Genomic DNA, 14,583 nt, shown 5'->3' on the forward strand with positions numbered 1-14,583 from the left:
ACACTTGGTGTGGTCAGTGGCAGTGACACTTTGCTGACAGGAGATGCAGGTTGCAGGTGCGGCTACGTGCGCTGGCGGCGTCAGTTGAGAGAGGGAGAGATAGAGAGACAGAGAGAGAGCGAGATCCTTTCAGTTTCCTATCAAATCAAATCAATACTCGGGTACTTCTGCTTGCGGCTAACTCTGCTGTTCTCGGCAATGCCAGCACAACTCACTCACCCGACTATCCGTGGACGGCCACGAGTCTTCGTCAGCTACTTTTGTAGTAAGCCGTCAAAGTTTATGCGCGCTATCCAATCTAGTTCTACTGTAGTAGTAAATACTGTAGATAATCCGTATAGCAAGTGTCGTATTTTTATTTGTTTCGAGTCGGGCCAAGTGAATCACTGCCCAAGATAACACGGACCATCGTTGTAGAGAGCAATTTTTAAGAGATTTTACTTTTTGGTGCACTTTGTAACTCGGTGCAATTGCTTCTGCATTGTTTCCGGATCGGCAGGTACGCACGCGGACCATTCCCCGCCCACTTTCTCTACTTGGTTTGACTTTTTTTTTTTTGTTGTTGTGTTCGTCAGAACAATCTACTCCGTATGAAGACCGACACTCATAGCTTATCTATCTTACCTACCCTGGGTAGAGTCGTCACCCCTCCAAGCCATTACGCAGTGATTGGGTTTTGTTCAAGGAACGCACAGATTCTGCACGCGTGGTTTCTGTCGTGGTCGGCACAACGTCTACGGCCCTATGCAAGTGCTATGTCCCTTGGCGCAAACTCTGCTGTGCAGTCGGACCTTGCTCGGTTTTCTTTCGTTCCTTTGTCTGTCGCTTGGAGATTGTGCTTAGTATACATGTAGTATTTTCCTACTTGTAATTACCAACCAGTCTAATTCAATCGCGGTGTGCCAGAGGCTTGCAGGGGTTAACGATGGCATGGGAAATATTGGCTTTGAAATTTTGTTAGATTAGATTAGACAAGACTGGCAATTGAGTAGCCGCGATACAAAGCCAGCCAGACCATGCCAGTCAAACCAAGGAACAACCCCATCTTATCAAATCTAATAACATGCCTATAAACTCCTGCCTACTCGGTCCATCGCTTCTCGGATAAGAAGAAACAAATGCCAATCCTTTGCTGTTTTCAGCTGGAACCTGGACTTGTTACCTGCGAGGGTAGATGAACGTACGTACGTACCCAGGTAGCTATCCAAGGTAGTAATGTAGGCGCGTACCGAGGTCGGTTAATTAATTAGTTCTAGTAGCTATCTTTTTCTGCGTGTTCCAATTCCAGTTTTCTATTCACGAAGCCCCAAATTTCTCCTGCATTTGATTGCGCTCAATCATATCATGCTCAGTCAACCTGGAAATAGCAACGGGGACTAGCAGGCTGAATCGTGTTCGGTGTCCACAAGCCTGGGAGCACACAAACAAATTCGATTCCTGGTTACGAACGCAGCGGTTATCACTGGAATGCAGATCCGGACATGTATGGCCAAAGTTGGTTACCAAGCCTGGTGAGCTTGACAGTCTGGGTAACAAACACATCTATTATTATTTTTTCTTAGCCCTTGATTGTCATAATGTAGCATTATATTGGTTAACCAAGCCCGCACCCGAGAACCATACCCGCGGGTCTGGTCTGACTCTGTCGACCTCCAGAGTACGGATACAACCCAACCCAACCCACAAGTACTGTACTGTAGCAAAAACGATTAGCCATCGAGCCATGGACGTAACGGTTTCGTCCAGGCTCGGTAAACATGACGTCCATTGCTCCACCGACTTGATTCGTCCCATGGCGAACTTGGCAACAACCGCCAAATCTTCCTTGTCAATCATATCAGGGATTTTGACGTTCTGTCTCCACGTACAACGCGATACGACAGACGTGATAAGTAACACACTTGGCAGTACGACTCTCGCTGGAGATTTCCAAGATCCCATGGTGGAGGAAGAGGCTGGCCTGTCAAACGCCTGTACCATAGTAGAAAATTAAGGTACGGCCTGTCAAAGGCTCCTCGTAAACAAATCCCCCCCCCTTCCAAGCCGATCCCGCAGTGTCGCATTCTCACCCTACCCATCCACCCAAACTGAGAGGCGCGGATATTTCTCGCCGCTGACCTTTCCTGGCCGTTGAACCTCCCAGATCAAGGAAAGGCGGTTTCCTCGACCTGAAAGCAACCACCGACGACCACTGGACGGAACAGGTTCTGGGAAGGGTGGTCAAGCTGGCAATTCTCGACCGTTCGGCTAAGCCGGAATCATTCGCGGGCAAGCCGGACCACTGGCCAATGATCAACATGGGAGGGCAGGCAGGTGTGGCAGCCACCCTCGCGACGGATCGAGGTCTGGACCTTCTTGGGGAGTTATCATGTGGCAGATAATAATTACAGTACAAAGAGCGCGGCAGGGTAAGAATGTTTGGCAATGGGCGAGCTCGCTTGTTCAACTTTGTGGTGTGCAAGCTTTTTTTTTTTTTTTTTTTTTTTTTTTCTCTCTGTTTCGACGTTCTCGGCCAGGTCGGCCCACCCACCCACATCTCCGATCATTTCCCATGGTCGATCAATGAGATTGCTATACAGTAGGGGAGAAAAAAATCGATATCCCGTGTTCCTGAGGATCCTAATCGCTAATCTCCCTGTCCACTTGTTCTCGTATCGTACAAAACCAAAGATGAAATTCGTATCACTCAACCTGAATTTCTCATGTCACTACCTTGTTGGACGGGTCCTTACAACGGCGGCGCTTCGGCGCGCTCCCGTAGATTGTTGTATGAGGTGACCAAGGAATGCAGTTGCCGAAATCGTTCATTTGGTGAAGAGACAGAAAATCGCAGGTCGTAATGAGGTTTTGGTAAGCGAGGTTCTTCAGCAGACGTACTATTACGTATCTTGCGTAATTACTGTACAGTACCACTTTTTGTGGTCCACCAGTGAGTGAGTTATTTTGGGCTAGCTCCTCCTCCTCTTCTTTTTTTTTTGCTCCGTAACCAGCTTGACAATAATTACCGGGTATTTTTTTGGCATTTGCTATCAGGTGCAATGCTCACGTACTGGCCAAAGTGTCGCTGTCACTTCCGGTAGCTGTGTTGTCAAGGAGTGCGCATATAGACTGATGGCAGGGGAATTCAAAGGGTAGGTATTTTTCTTGACACCGAGCCAAATGCTTGTAGCTCAACATCTGTGATCACTTGCACCCCGCCACCGCTGTATTGTTAAAGACGACTATTTGAAATGTACTCCGTCCAAAGTCCATGGAAGATCTCCGCATGCAGAATATTCTGTGGGCACGACATCTCTGTTATCCACAAAATATCATTTTTTTTTTTACTTCTTCCCACATCACAAGTTGCGGTGGGGTTAATGAATGAATTGCCGAAAAGGTGCCACTTCTGCTGCTGTTAACCTTTTGATCAAATACTCACTATATCGTAGATCGTCCCAGGTACGAAAGTATGTAGTCAAACTTAACATCCATTACGAGGCGTTACGTAGTATCATCATTCAACTTGGTTTGCCGGGGCGCACACGAGCTCTGGTCACATCTCATAACGGACGGCTGCAACGCTGTCTCACCATACAGAAACCCCCCTAGTTGATTTCTTCTTCAGTCCTCTCGGATGGTCTGTGTGTGTGCTTGGCTCTATCGCTGTAGCCGCCCGCTCGTCTGGGGTACAAATTGTCATTACAGTGGCGCCGCGCCAACATGTCACACGCCATAACGAGGCCTAGACTAGACCTAGAACTAGTGTGCACAGGCAATTCTTGACGTGCTTCCGCCAGAGAGGTTTCTGACGTCTGTCCGGCTGTAATTTCCACTTGGTCTGTCACGACAAGTGCTGTCTGTGGTTTGAAGTACAATGTCTTGTGGCATCAGGGAACACCCCAAGCAGGCTCTCACCGTTGATGTTGGCGCAAAGGGCAAGATCATGATCACCGTCTAGAACTAGTCCACTCAGGTCAGCACCCAAATTTGGACTTGCCAAGGTGGGTGAAACTTCCGAGCTAGCCACGAATATGACATGTTTGTTGAGGCTCAACTGTCCCCCCGCATACGGAGTAGCTTGCTGTGTTTTAGGCGAGGCACAGAAAGTCTGGGCATTCGGGGCCAGTTCTCACCTACTTTACTACCCAAGAAGCCATATGCCGTGTGGCGTTGACCAGGTGATATAGTGCATACCTACCTTTGACGTACCAGAGAGGCCCACGTCGTTCTCGATACGGAATACGCAGGCCAAGAAGCTTTCACGCGATGAAGCCGCGCATATATGGCTGGAAAGCTGGATTGGGGACGACTGTTTTTATGCCTTTTATTGGTTGGATGCGACATCAAAAACGGAGCCACATATGTACGGAGTAGAACCAAATGGCTTGATGCATATACACAACAATCATGGCAACTAAAACACGTACAGATTACAGAATATGCCCGTTCCCGCACATGACGGACAAGCTGCGGTGGGATCGAGAACTTGGTGCTGTACAAAGTAAAAAGATAGCTCTATACTCCGTAGACGCGCTCATCCCCGTCGCGATACTAAGGCACAGAGACAACGTGGCAGACCGCCTTCTCGACTTTCGAATCTCGATGGGCGTGGAAAGCTAGGCTGGGTTGGGCTGTTGGGCTGTCTGGGAAATCTCTTTTTTTGGGCGGATATTCATATCACGAGAAGGTTTACGTGGTAAATGTTAATGTGCATCCCGGTTCCAGGGCCGGGAAATAAACACTGGGTCCGGGTGGTAACCCGGCAGTGGGGAAAAACAGGCACGGAGGTAACATGGACGAGCTGTGGCTTTGCCTGCTCTGGACTCAACTTTATGGGTCTGTTGACCATTGATTGTCTCGTTAGCGAAATTCTAGGGAACGTTATTATCTCTGTGAATGATTCGGATAGCCCTCCTTTTTTTTTTTTTTTTTTTTTTTTTTTTTTTTTTTTTGCTACCGGTAAACGCCTCCATCTCTTAATTTAGGCAACTTACTAATTAGGGCGGCCATCCAGCCTAGCCGGTTAGGTCCAGTTGCCAGGTTTAGCTTGTCTGTCTGCTCAACTTAGTCGTTCTCTCCGAACTGCTTCGTAACTATCTATAGATAGCCACCAGGCAATGCCAGTTATCTGCCCTTACTGCTCAATTACATACATTGTGCATAATCCCAAAGAGCCAGTAATACCGGCACGCATTAGGATGCAGTCTTCGCATATCTCCGTGAGGGAGGCGGGGTCCCAGAAAGACTGATAACGCTGAAATGAACTCTACTTTTTTCGCGATAACGATGCAACTTTGGGGTCCCGCAGAATGGATCGTCCCTTAACAGACGCGGTAATCCGAGCTTTCACCGGTCTCCCAGACCGGCGCGGGCAAGCTGCACAACCTCCTCATCCAAAACCTTACAGCCCTGGCAATATTTTGCAATACCTGGTACTTTTTTTCTGTCATGTTGCAAGCCGCCTTCGGGGGCACAAGTTTCACGTAATAGGTTGTGATTATATCGTGGCAAAAACCCCACTCCAACCTGTCCGGTAGGTCGAGTTGCGGCGGTGAAGAGATGCATGCAGTGCAGCAAAAAATAAAATAAAAAGGTCCAGACTTTGGTGTCACTACCTTACTTAGCCTCTTGGCACTCCTTCCACCAACTGATGTGGGGGATGGGGACGCGGGGGGACGCAAGCTTTTGCGGTTTGCTCCTGACCGCTTGGGAAGGGATCAGCACCTTGCTTCTGTTAGATAGTGTGCTCTGATATGGCTTGTTTTGTATTTTATTCTTTATTTTTCGGTTTACAGTTATTCTTTTCTTTCTGTTCTTTTTCTTCTCCTCTCCGGGTTTGCTCCGCCTGGTACCGAGTCTAACTGATTTTTCAAGCAACCATGGTCCGACTTCGGCGGATACTTCCTTTTCCCTTGCAGCCCGGGTCTATTAGGGATTGGATGGCATAAGGGGCGGGGTTTTTGCTGCAAGTTCAACATCATGTTATTGACAATAACTACTTTGACTCCCTTTTGCTGCTCTGTACCTGACTGAGCAGACCAAACTGCTCCATGGTAACCTACCTAGCATGTTACCTATGATTGATGGTCACAGCCCACACTTGCAGCTAGCTTACTGGTATGTACCTAGTCAAAGGTCCACTTGGGAACTCGAGGAGACTGTTCCGGCCCAAACCGGATCAACCCAAGCTGCATCGCTGAGCTATTCTGCGCTGTCTCGTTGACCGTTGAGCTCGTTGGATTGAACGTTATTACTCGCGAAACCCCCGTGGATGATGCAGTGGCAGAAACCAGACTCCGGCCAACCACGTGTGCCCACTTGTACGGAGCAGGTCGGGTGTATTGGATGTCTCTTGTATTAGGGCACTAAACCAAAGCGTTCCTGTCGGTGAGTGCTGAGTAGAGCTGTGGATCGATCCTTGACACATCAAATCTGGTACAAAAATTATTTAGTTACCGACCCAATTTCGCATCGTCGTGGGAACCCATAAAGAAGCAAGGGATGTTTGTCAGTCTGTGCATCTTTGGGGCTGTCTGGAGTATGCTTGCTAGTTTCTGAATGGATGGACGTTGGTGGACGATCCCCGATCGCGGAACATTCAATAACGTTTGAGACTTTATTTTTTCCTGTGTTTAACTACCTATTTCTAATCCTCGGGCTGTCCAATTGTTTGGTGTGTGAGCACGCGAGGCACGGGTAAGTGGCGTGCCAGTCTAGGCTTTTTCGGGGAACATGATGATGTCAGGTCACCCAGAATGGAAACAAAGTGGAAAATAATACTTACGGCTGGGCACCAAGGCGAGACCAGCCAGACCAGCCCCCGGGAGTAAGTACCAAAATGACAGTGGGGTGAGTGAGGGGGTCAGCTCAAAGTCGAACCACAGTGTATGTTATTCTTTATGCCACAAGTCATGTGAGCCTTGGCCGCGTCGAGATGAAAGAAATCAGAGTTACCTGTCAGTGCTTGAGCCCTTATGACACTGTAACAGTACTACTACTGGTAAAGTCGATAACATTCTCTCTTATGCGAAATTCCTTCCGACCCTTCCTCAATTGGCGGATGAGACCCAGACCAGGCCAATCCCACCTGCCTGACTGACGAAAGGCGTTCTTGGACCCTGGACCGGCAGCCCTGGGAAGCGTCCCGCACGCTTGTGACCGCCCTGTACCTGTTCCGTCTTGTCTCCCCATGGTGTCTCCCCACCTCGCAGTCACGAACCACGAGCATGCAACCGGGTTTGTTTAGCAACCTGCCTCGTCCTAATTCACTCCCGAGTCCAACGGGGATCTCCTTTTCTTCTTTTTCATCCCGTCTTTCCCTCCTTTGGGGTTTTTTTTTCTTTCGACTAAAAGACGGAACCGTCCCAAAAAGTCGCCACGACCAACTACCAGACCCTATTACGTCTACAGAGTCAGACAAGGCAAAAAAACATTGCTAGCCAACTTGCCCTCGTGCTCGCCACACCTGGCTCTTGGTCTCTTTTCCATTCAAACCATTACATACTTGATACTCTCACTCTTTTAGTAATCACGCTTGCTCCCAACGATCTTCCCGAGGCCACTTGAGTTTGCCCGAGAAATTCACTTAGCTTGCTCTGCGCAATCGGACTGGGCCAGTTGCGCAGAGTACCTAGACAAGCAGACACAGTAACGGGGCGAATCTGGGAGTTTTTTTTTCTTTTTTTCTTGAGATCCTACAGCCATTCGCAGGACACGCGAGCACTTGCCCCCTTTTGTAGCCATGGCCATGGAGGGTGTCAAAGATGGAAAGCGGCGATTTGCCCCCATACCGATAGAGACGACGTTCGAGCAGATTAGAAGACCTGGTCCAGTCGGCGAGCTGACGCCAGATCCCTCACCCGAGCCCTCTCCGAGATCTCCGCAACATACCGTTACCTTTGAGACCTCGACACCAAATGAGTTCCGTAAAGAGAGGAGGCGCTTTGCGCCCCAGCTTATTGACTCGTCTCGACGATCAAGAAGGATTGGAGACATGGGCCCGGCGACGAGACCTACCGACAAGACCGACATCGTACCCCACCAACACCACATATACTCGGTGCACCGCAGCAAAAAGCGGCACCACAGGATTACGGACTTGTCCAGGAGGGAATCATGCGACGAAGAGACGGCCGAGCACATGTTTGGCCTGGCCAAGAAGGAGATTGAAAAGCGGCTGCAGGAGATAGCGCTCTCGGCGTTTCCCAACAGCAGCGCCAGGATAGGAGGAGCTGAGCATTTCGTCGTCGACGAGGGCTCTGAGGACGAGAACGAGCTGGATCCCCGCGGCCGGCCGCAGTTGAGGCTCTTGGGTACCGACCGTCCCAAACGGGACTCGACCGACGAGGATATGAACTGGCACGTTAAGGAGGCTCAGAACGCAGCCAATCGCCGGGCACGGACTCGGGTTGACACTAAGGATCTCGATCTGATGGAGCTGGATAGCCCGCCGCCTGACACCATGTTCCTGACTTCTAGTCGCAAGCAGACACCTAGCCCGGGCCCGTCACCCTTCATCAGGGGACCTATCGGCGAGAGTCACATGCCCCTCGTTAGCCACAGCCCACTGAAACCCATTGGAGAGACATCAGCCCCTTCGCAATCGCCGCCCCCTATCCAGCCCATCGGGGAGTTCCAGATGCCTTATATCCCCTCGGCCCCACCGGGCAGGGCAGGCGACATGCCATTCATTCCCGCAGAGACGGGCTTCCTACGTCATGGTGGTGGTCGTCCATTTGGGGCAGGCTATAGAAGAGATATGCCATCATCTGAGAGGAACCTTGAGCAGCTGCGCCAGCGCAGCCCGCCGATGCTGGGCAAGGATATCACCTTTCGCATGTGTCCCTCGCCCAAGCGCACCAAGATGGAACCTGATCATCTTTGGGCCAGGATTCCCGAAGCTTCCAACAGGGACCCCTCGGGAACCAAGGGTCTGTGGCGCGGATACTGCTACACTTCGGAGGCGGAGTCGGGAACGGCCCTCGCCTCGGTGGCACGTCCCGCCATGCTACAGACCCCAAGCGTAGCCAGCTCGGCAGGCACCGACCCGTTCTCGGCTGCTTTTGGCACCTTTGAAACCATTTCTACCGTGCTGAGCGAGGAGCCCACCCCCATCGCCTCTCCAAGGGGCACCCAGTCAGCCGGCCCTGCGTCGCTGAAGCTTCCCAAGCCGGCCGCCACGGTACCGCCCGCTTCTAGTAACATGAACAGGCGGAGTGCCGAGGCCAAGGGCATCCACATGCTGGCCGGGCTCGAGGAGAGGCTCCGAAAGGAAAAGGCAGCCGCCGACCTGACTGAGCAGATCCAGGCCGAGTTTACAGACCACTTTGTCACACAGGTATACAACTACCTCAGCCTGGGGTATCCCGCCATGGCGCGTATGTACGACGAGGAGCTGTCCAAGATCTCCAGGATCGACCTGTATGAGCTGCGACGTCATGACTCGGAGCTCATGGACTTCATGGTTGACATTGCCAGTGGGGGTGACGGCAAGAAGAAGGGCGCCAAGGGCTACATTCGATTGACCGAGGATGATGATACCAAGGAGCAGGATAGATGTCCACGGTGGAAGGCCCTGAAGCTGTACATTCACGAGTGGGCGCGTCAACATCCCGACTTGGATAGTATTAGTCCGCTGGCCTGGGGTGTGAGGGAGAGAAGGGGTAGCTGGGGCATCTGAGCGTTTTTTTTGGGAGTTGGGATCATCGATATACATATATGGCGTTTATTAATGGTGTCTAAAATCGACAGGTGTTTCGTTCCTTTACATGGCTTTAGGAGTTTTCTTTGAGACGAGCATTCTGGATGGCGATTCGGAAGTTGGCGTATGCAGCATAGATTACAGTATATCATGATTGTTATTGATCTGCACGATATTGACACCTGTCTGCTGCGTGACATGTCTGGCTCACGACCTTACGGGCTCAAATGGGTGAATGTTATATTACGTCGAGTGGTTTCATGCGATCTCTAAACAAGATGCCCGACCGCGCGCTTTGGTACCCGGCTACCTCGATATATGTGTACGTGGCATGTTATTGACAGCCTCTGTGACAAATGAAGGTATAGTACAGTCCCACGATATGTTCATGTGGTAGTATCGTCATCAACCGCTGGAAAAGGCTCAAAAGTATGATTATTACATAACAAGCTACCAGCGGAAGTTCTGAGAGCTGAAACCCTTTTTTTATTTATTGTTCAGATGTAACATTACCATCGCTTGAAATTTCCTTGGTGCTCAAATTTCCTAGCCCCTAACTGATACTGGGCCGATGTGGAAGCAGCTATGGAAGCCGATTAAAAATCTTCGGGTTAGTAGTATAGAACGTCAATGGTTTTCAGCGATATGTCAGTTGCTTTTGACAACTGGTGTCGGTGTTTGCCGATAGTTCATCCAGTCTGGCCGATCCACACGAATTAAACCTTTGGAGATGTATCACTCTAGGACGAACCATACAACCGGCAGCTAGACTCACTAGAATCACTTGAAGATTTTGCATGTCACACTTCTCATATTCCGGACGAGTGCGAAAACGAGCACGTTTCCCGCTGGACAGTGGCTCCGAATTGCTGTGATGAGCGTTGTAATGTTCAGAGGTTTGATATCTTCTTAACGCACAATACCATGGTTATCAGATAATTACACAAAAGCCGTTTCTATCGTCCGGGAGATATAACCCGACGAGAGCCGTCCAAAGCATACGAGAAACCCAGGCCAGGGCGTATAACAGAGTGCAAAGCACAACATCAAAGTGCTGGGTAAATCGGCAGAGTAGAAGCGGAGAGCCAAAAGTCGAAAGACCGCTAGGAGAAACACGAGGATAAAAGGGAGTGATCTAATACACAATGGAAGAGCAGCATAAGAACACATCATGGTCAAGGAGAAGAAGGGAAAATATATTGAACTGGGCAGAGATACTTGGACAAAAGGTACCAGCAAAACCGAGCAAGCGGCATTGAGAAAACAACAACACAATATTCTGGATCAAGAAGAGAGATGAAAAAAGCATTAATATGAGGGAGCGAGAACAGAGATAATCAAATTGAATTTTACAATCGATGCATTGAAGAGTTCTCTCAATGCTTTCACAAAAACAGAAGAGAAAATAGCATCGAGTATATCAAGACTGATTTTCGGCTGATCATCAACAACCAATAGCCTGGGCGTTTGGTTTAGGGGTATAATATCCGTTTCGCATTGGATGATGCCGATCATAAGATGAGTAACGACTACGGAAGGTCGCCGGTTCGATTCCGGCAACGTCCATGCCTTTTGTCTTTTTGCTCTTTGTTATAACAAATTCTACCATTCTTACTTATGACATTGTTTATATTTGGTTTAATTGGGTCCAACTAAACCTTATTTATGGCTGGTTGTGCATGTTCGGACGTTCCATGGCTGCATGGACATTTCTTTTGGGCCAAACGACGGCCCGCATATCCGTACCTAATGTCGACTTTCGTATGGCAATGTGGGATATGGACACAATAGGGCAGCTTTCGCAGCTTTACACATTGCCAATCTATCTAATATACATAAGTTGTTCCAGGCAGTGCTCACTAATCGCTGATTGTTGATTCCAGGAAATGGTAAAGCGAATACATTCTGCACTGCAATGAGAAGTACGCTGTCAAATAGGCGATGGCCGATTACCTATTTTGTATTGACAAAAAATGACAAGACCAGCTGTATCCACTGATATCGATAAGGTTTTTTATTACTGGCCGATGTCGGGAGACGCGGGGCGAGGTGGGCGAAATTGACTAACACTGATTTTGACTGATGCGACTGATGCGACAGCCGCGCGACAACACCCAACACGCAGACTTGACAGATTCTGCTACTACAAATCCTGCATATTTAACAGCGCTGCAACTCGACGATGGAGAACGGTGCTGCAACCAACGGGGCGTCGGAGAAGTCGCACTCTCCTTCACAGACCTACCTCTCCACAAGGGGAGACGATTATGGGGTATGGTCTACCATGCCAAGCCAGCCCATAGAATAACGAACAAACTATACTAATAGTCAACTGACTCTTTGCGCCGACCAGCTCTCATTCGAGACCGTCGTCCTCAAAGGTCTTGCGGCTGACGGGGGTCTTTTCCTGCCCGAGGAAGTGCCCGCGGCAACCGAGTGGGTACGTCGATGCTCTACCCCCTGACCCGCGCTCGTTGTCCGCATCTAGTGTTGCCAGCACGCTAATGGGACTTGGACGATAGCAAAGCTGGAAAGACCTGCCCTACACCGAGCTTGCCGTCAAGGTTCTCAGCTTGTACATCTCCCCCGCCGAGGTGCCGACGGAAGACCTCAGGGCGCTCGTCGAGCGCAGCTACTCGACCTTCCGATCCAAGGAGGTTGTGCCGCTGGTGAAGCTGGAGGACAACCTTCACCTGCTGGAGCTATTCCACGGCCCCAGCTACTCGTTCAAGGACTGTATGTTGTGGTTGTGGCATTGGAGAATATCAGACGCTATATTGGCCAGGGGCAGGATATGGAGCTGACATACTCGTAAAAGGCGCGCTGCAATTCCTTGGTAACCTCTTCGAGTACTTTTTGACTCGCAAGAACAAGGGAAAGGAGGGCAAAGGTATGATTTGCCGTTTTGTTTTGTTCAGACTTGAGTAGAGATACTCCAGGATCCGAGCTGACCATCACACAGACAGGCACCACCTCACTGTGGTCGGCGCAACAAGTGGTGATGTAAGTTGACCGCTTCAAGTGCTATACCCTGTTAGTCGCCAGTGCTGACTGTCTTCAAGACCGGTTCGGCGGCCATCTATGGTCTTCGCAACAAGAAGGATGTTTCCGTCTTCATCCTGCACCCCAAGGGTCGTGTAAGCCCCATCCAGGAGGCCCAGATGACCACGGTGCTCGACCAAAATGTTCACAACCTTGCCGTGACCGGCACCTTTGACGATTGCCAAGATATCGTCAAGGCCATGTTCAACGACCCAGATTCGAATGCGACACTGAAGCTTGGTGCTGTCAACTCGATCAACTGGTCCAGGATATTGGCCCAGATTGTTTACTACTTCCACTCGTACTTTTCTCTGGCCAGGGCGTCACCAGAGACGTTCAAGGTCGGCGACAAAGTCCGCTTTGTCACCCCCACCGGGAACTTTGGTAACATCCTGGCTGGATACTTTGCACAAAAGATGGGCTTGCCTGTCGACAAGTTGGTCGGTAAGTCGACATTCCGCTACTATCTCGTCGCGCTTGAATCTATGATGCACTAACAAGTAGCTACAATCTCCAGTTGCGACAAATGAGTAAGTTATCATGGCAACGATTTCTAACCTCAATTCTATTCTAACCCCATTTCAGGAACGACATTCTTGACAGGTTTTGGAAGACGGGCCGCTACGAAAAGAAGCCTGCAAGCCCCGAGGAAGCCGCAGGCGGTCTGCCTCAAGATGGCGTAAAGGCTCACGAGGAGGGCTGCAAGGAGACCCTGAGCCCGGCGATGGACATTTTGGTGTCGAGCAACTTTGAGCGAACACTGTGGTTTCTTGCCAAGGGTATGATCACCCTTCCTTTCTTTTTCTAGACAACATCTAACGCTTTAGTCACATCTAGAGTTCGCTGCTACGGCTGGCCTCAATGACGAGTTCAACAAGAAGCAAGCCGGCCAGGAAGTTGTGGCATGGTACAAGTCCCTCAAGGCTACCGGAGGCTTCGGTCCGGTCCACCCTGAAATCATGGACAATGGCCGCCAGGTCTTTGAAAGCGAGCGCGTGAGCGACACCCAGACCCTCGAGATGATCGCGGAGATGTACAAAGCCACAAAGTACGTTCTCGACCCGCACTCTGCCGTCGGTGTTGCGGGGGCCAAGAGGTCAATGTCGAGGGCCTCCAACGTCCCGCACATCGCGCTGTCCACGGCCCACCCAGCCAAGTTCTCTGGCGCCGTTGAGCTTGCGCTCAAGGACCAGAAGGAGTTCGACTTTACAAAGCAGGTCCTGCCAGAGGACTTTGTTGGACTAGCAGAGAAGGAAAAGAGGGTGACTGAGGTGGCCGCGAACTGGCAGGAAGTGAGGGAGATTGTCAAGAAGCAGGTCGAGGAAGACTTGAAGGCTGAAAGTAGTGCATAATCACGAGCCGGAGTGCAGTAGAAAATGGTGTCGAGATCAGCATCTAGATTTGCTTCCTAGAGATATGCAAACATTTACTTATTCTGGACCCTGAAATGCAGCCACAAGGGTGCACTAGATCGCATAACTGAGGCTTTAGACGCGGCCGACTTTCCCGCAGGGTCTCGAAATGGGGTTTCGTCTTTTGCGCATAGGTAAACAGGTGGGTAGCTTGCAGTATGTTTGTGTAAGTAAAACAACAGAGCAAGGACGAGTGTATTGGCAGGACCGGGCACTTTTTGTTTATGCAAACGGTTTAACTGGTCTGGCCCGCTCGCAAGGTCTATGCTAGGAAATATTGGTTCCATGGGGGGGTCTTTTGTTGAGATTACTTTTGTTTATCCACATACCTCTGGAGATAATTCCAATGTACCATGAAAGTTTGTTATTTCCCCACAACATTATTTATTTTCAACTAGTTCGAGAAGCTAGATATATTTCTGTTGATTGCGCCGATGAATCCCACAG

General features: G+C 50.0%; 5 protein-coding genes and 1 non-coding gene across 6 annotated transcripts; 4 read left to right on the forward strand and 2 right to left on the reverse strand.

The window, feature by feature from the left end:
• Window positions 1-13: 13 nt before the first annotated feature.
• MGG_15608 (uncharacterized protein) lies at window positions 14-659 on the reverse strand (the record flags this gene model as incomplete). The annotated part of the gene is made up of 4 exons (XM_003713902.1): window positions 14-62; window positions 220-254; window positions 508-545; window positions 629-659. 4 exons carry the CDS (start codon window positions 657-659, stop codon window positions 14-16), a joined length of 153 nt encoding a protein of 50 aa, XP_003713950.1.
• Window positions 660-1,481: 822 nt separating this feature from the next.
• MGG_15609 (uncharacterized protein) lies at window positions 1,482-3,728 on the forward strand (the record flags this gene model as incomplete). The annotated part of the gene is made up of 8 exons (XM_003713903.1): window positions 1,482-1,511; window positions 1,604-1,981; window positions 2,205-2,313; window positions 2,391-2,408; window positions 2,792-2,850; window positions 2,908-2,929; window positions 3,432-3,449; window positions 3,580-3,728. 8 exons carry the CDS (start codon window positions 1,482-1,484, stop codon window positions 3,726-3,728), a joined length of 783 nt encoding a protein of 260 aa, XP_003713951.1.
• Window positions 3,729-4,654: 926 nt separating this feature from the next.
• On the reverse strand, window positions 4,655-5,176 carry MGG_15610 (uncharacterized protein; the record flags this gene model as incomplete). The annotated part of the gene is made up of 2 exons (XM_003713904.1): window positions 4,655-4,820; window positions 5,136-5,176. 2 exons carry the CDS (start codon window positions 5,174-5,176, stop codon window positions 4,655-4,657), a joined length of 207 nt encoding a protein of 68 aa, XP_003713952.1.
• Window positions 5,177-7,263: 2,087 nt separating this feature from the next.
• On the forward strand, window positions 7,264-9,923 carry MGG_08922 (uncharacterized protein). The gene has a single exon (XM_003713905.1). It carries the CDS (start codon window positions 7,724-7,726, stop codon window positions 9,659-9,661), a length of 1,938 nt encoding a protein of 645 aa, XP_003713953.1. The 5' UTR covers window positions 7,264-7,723; the 3' UTR covers window positions 9,662-9,923.
• Window positions 9,924-11,143: 1,220 nt separating this feature from the next.
• Window positions 11,144-11,248, forward strand: MGG_20013. Its single transcript has one exon. It is a non-coding gene; the product is annotated as a tRNA-Ala (tRNA).
• A 475-nt stretch (window positions 11,249-11,723) lies between these two features.
• MGG_08923 (threonine synthase) lies at window positions 11,724-14,164 on the forward strand. Its single transcript, XM_003713906.1, has 9 exons — window positions 11,724-11,954; window positions 12,036-12,122; window positions 12,205-12,418; window positions 12,501-12,572; window positions 12,645-12,685; window positions 12,745-13,168; window positions 13,242-13,254; window positions 13,310-13,503; window positions 13,562-14,164. Exons 1-9 carry the CDS (start codon window positions 11,865-11,867, stop codon window positions 14,074-14,076), a joined length of 1,650 nt encoding a protein of 549 aa, XP_003713954.1. The 5' UTR covers window positions 11,724-11,864; the 3' UTR covers window positions 14,077-14,164.
• Window positions 14,165-14,583: the final 419 nt, after the last annotated feature.

Source organism: Pyricularia oryzae, chromosome 2 (assembly GCF_000002495.2).
Source record: "Pyricularia oryzae 70-15 chromosome 2, whole genome shotgun sequence".
Taxonomy (NCBI): domain Eukaryota; kingdom Fungi; phylum Ascomycota; class Sordariomycetes; order Magnaporthales; family Pyriculariaceae; genus Pyricularia; species Pyricularia oryzae.

Coding starts and splice junctions, on each gene's coding strand:
- MGG_08922 (XM_003713905.1), top strand. CDS start 7,724: ATGGCCATGGAGGGTGTCAAAGATGGAAAGCGGCGATTTGCCCCCATA.
- MGG_08923 (XM_003713906.1), top strand. CDS start 11,865: ATGGAGAACGGTGCTGCAACCAACGGGGCGTCGGAGAAGTCGCACTCT. Junction 12,419..12,500: donor CAGCTACTCGTTCAAGGACT/GTATGTTGTGGT, acceptor TACTCGTAAAAG/GCGCGCTGCAATTCCTTGGT. Junction 13,504..13,561: donor ACTGTGGTTTCTTGCCAAGG/GTATGATCACCC, acceptor AGTCACATCTAG/AGTTCGCTGCTACGGCTGGC.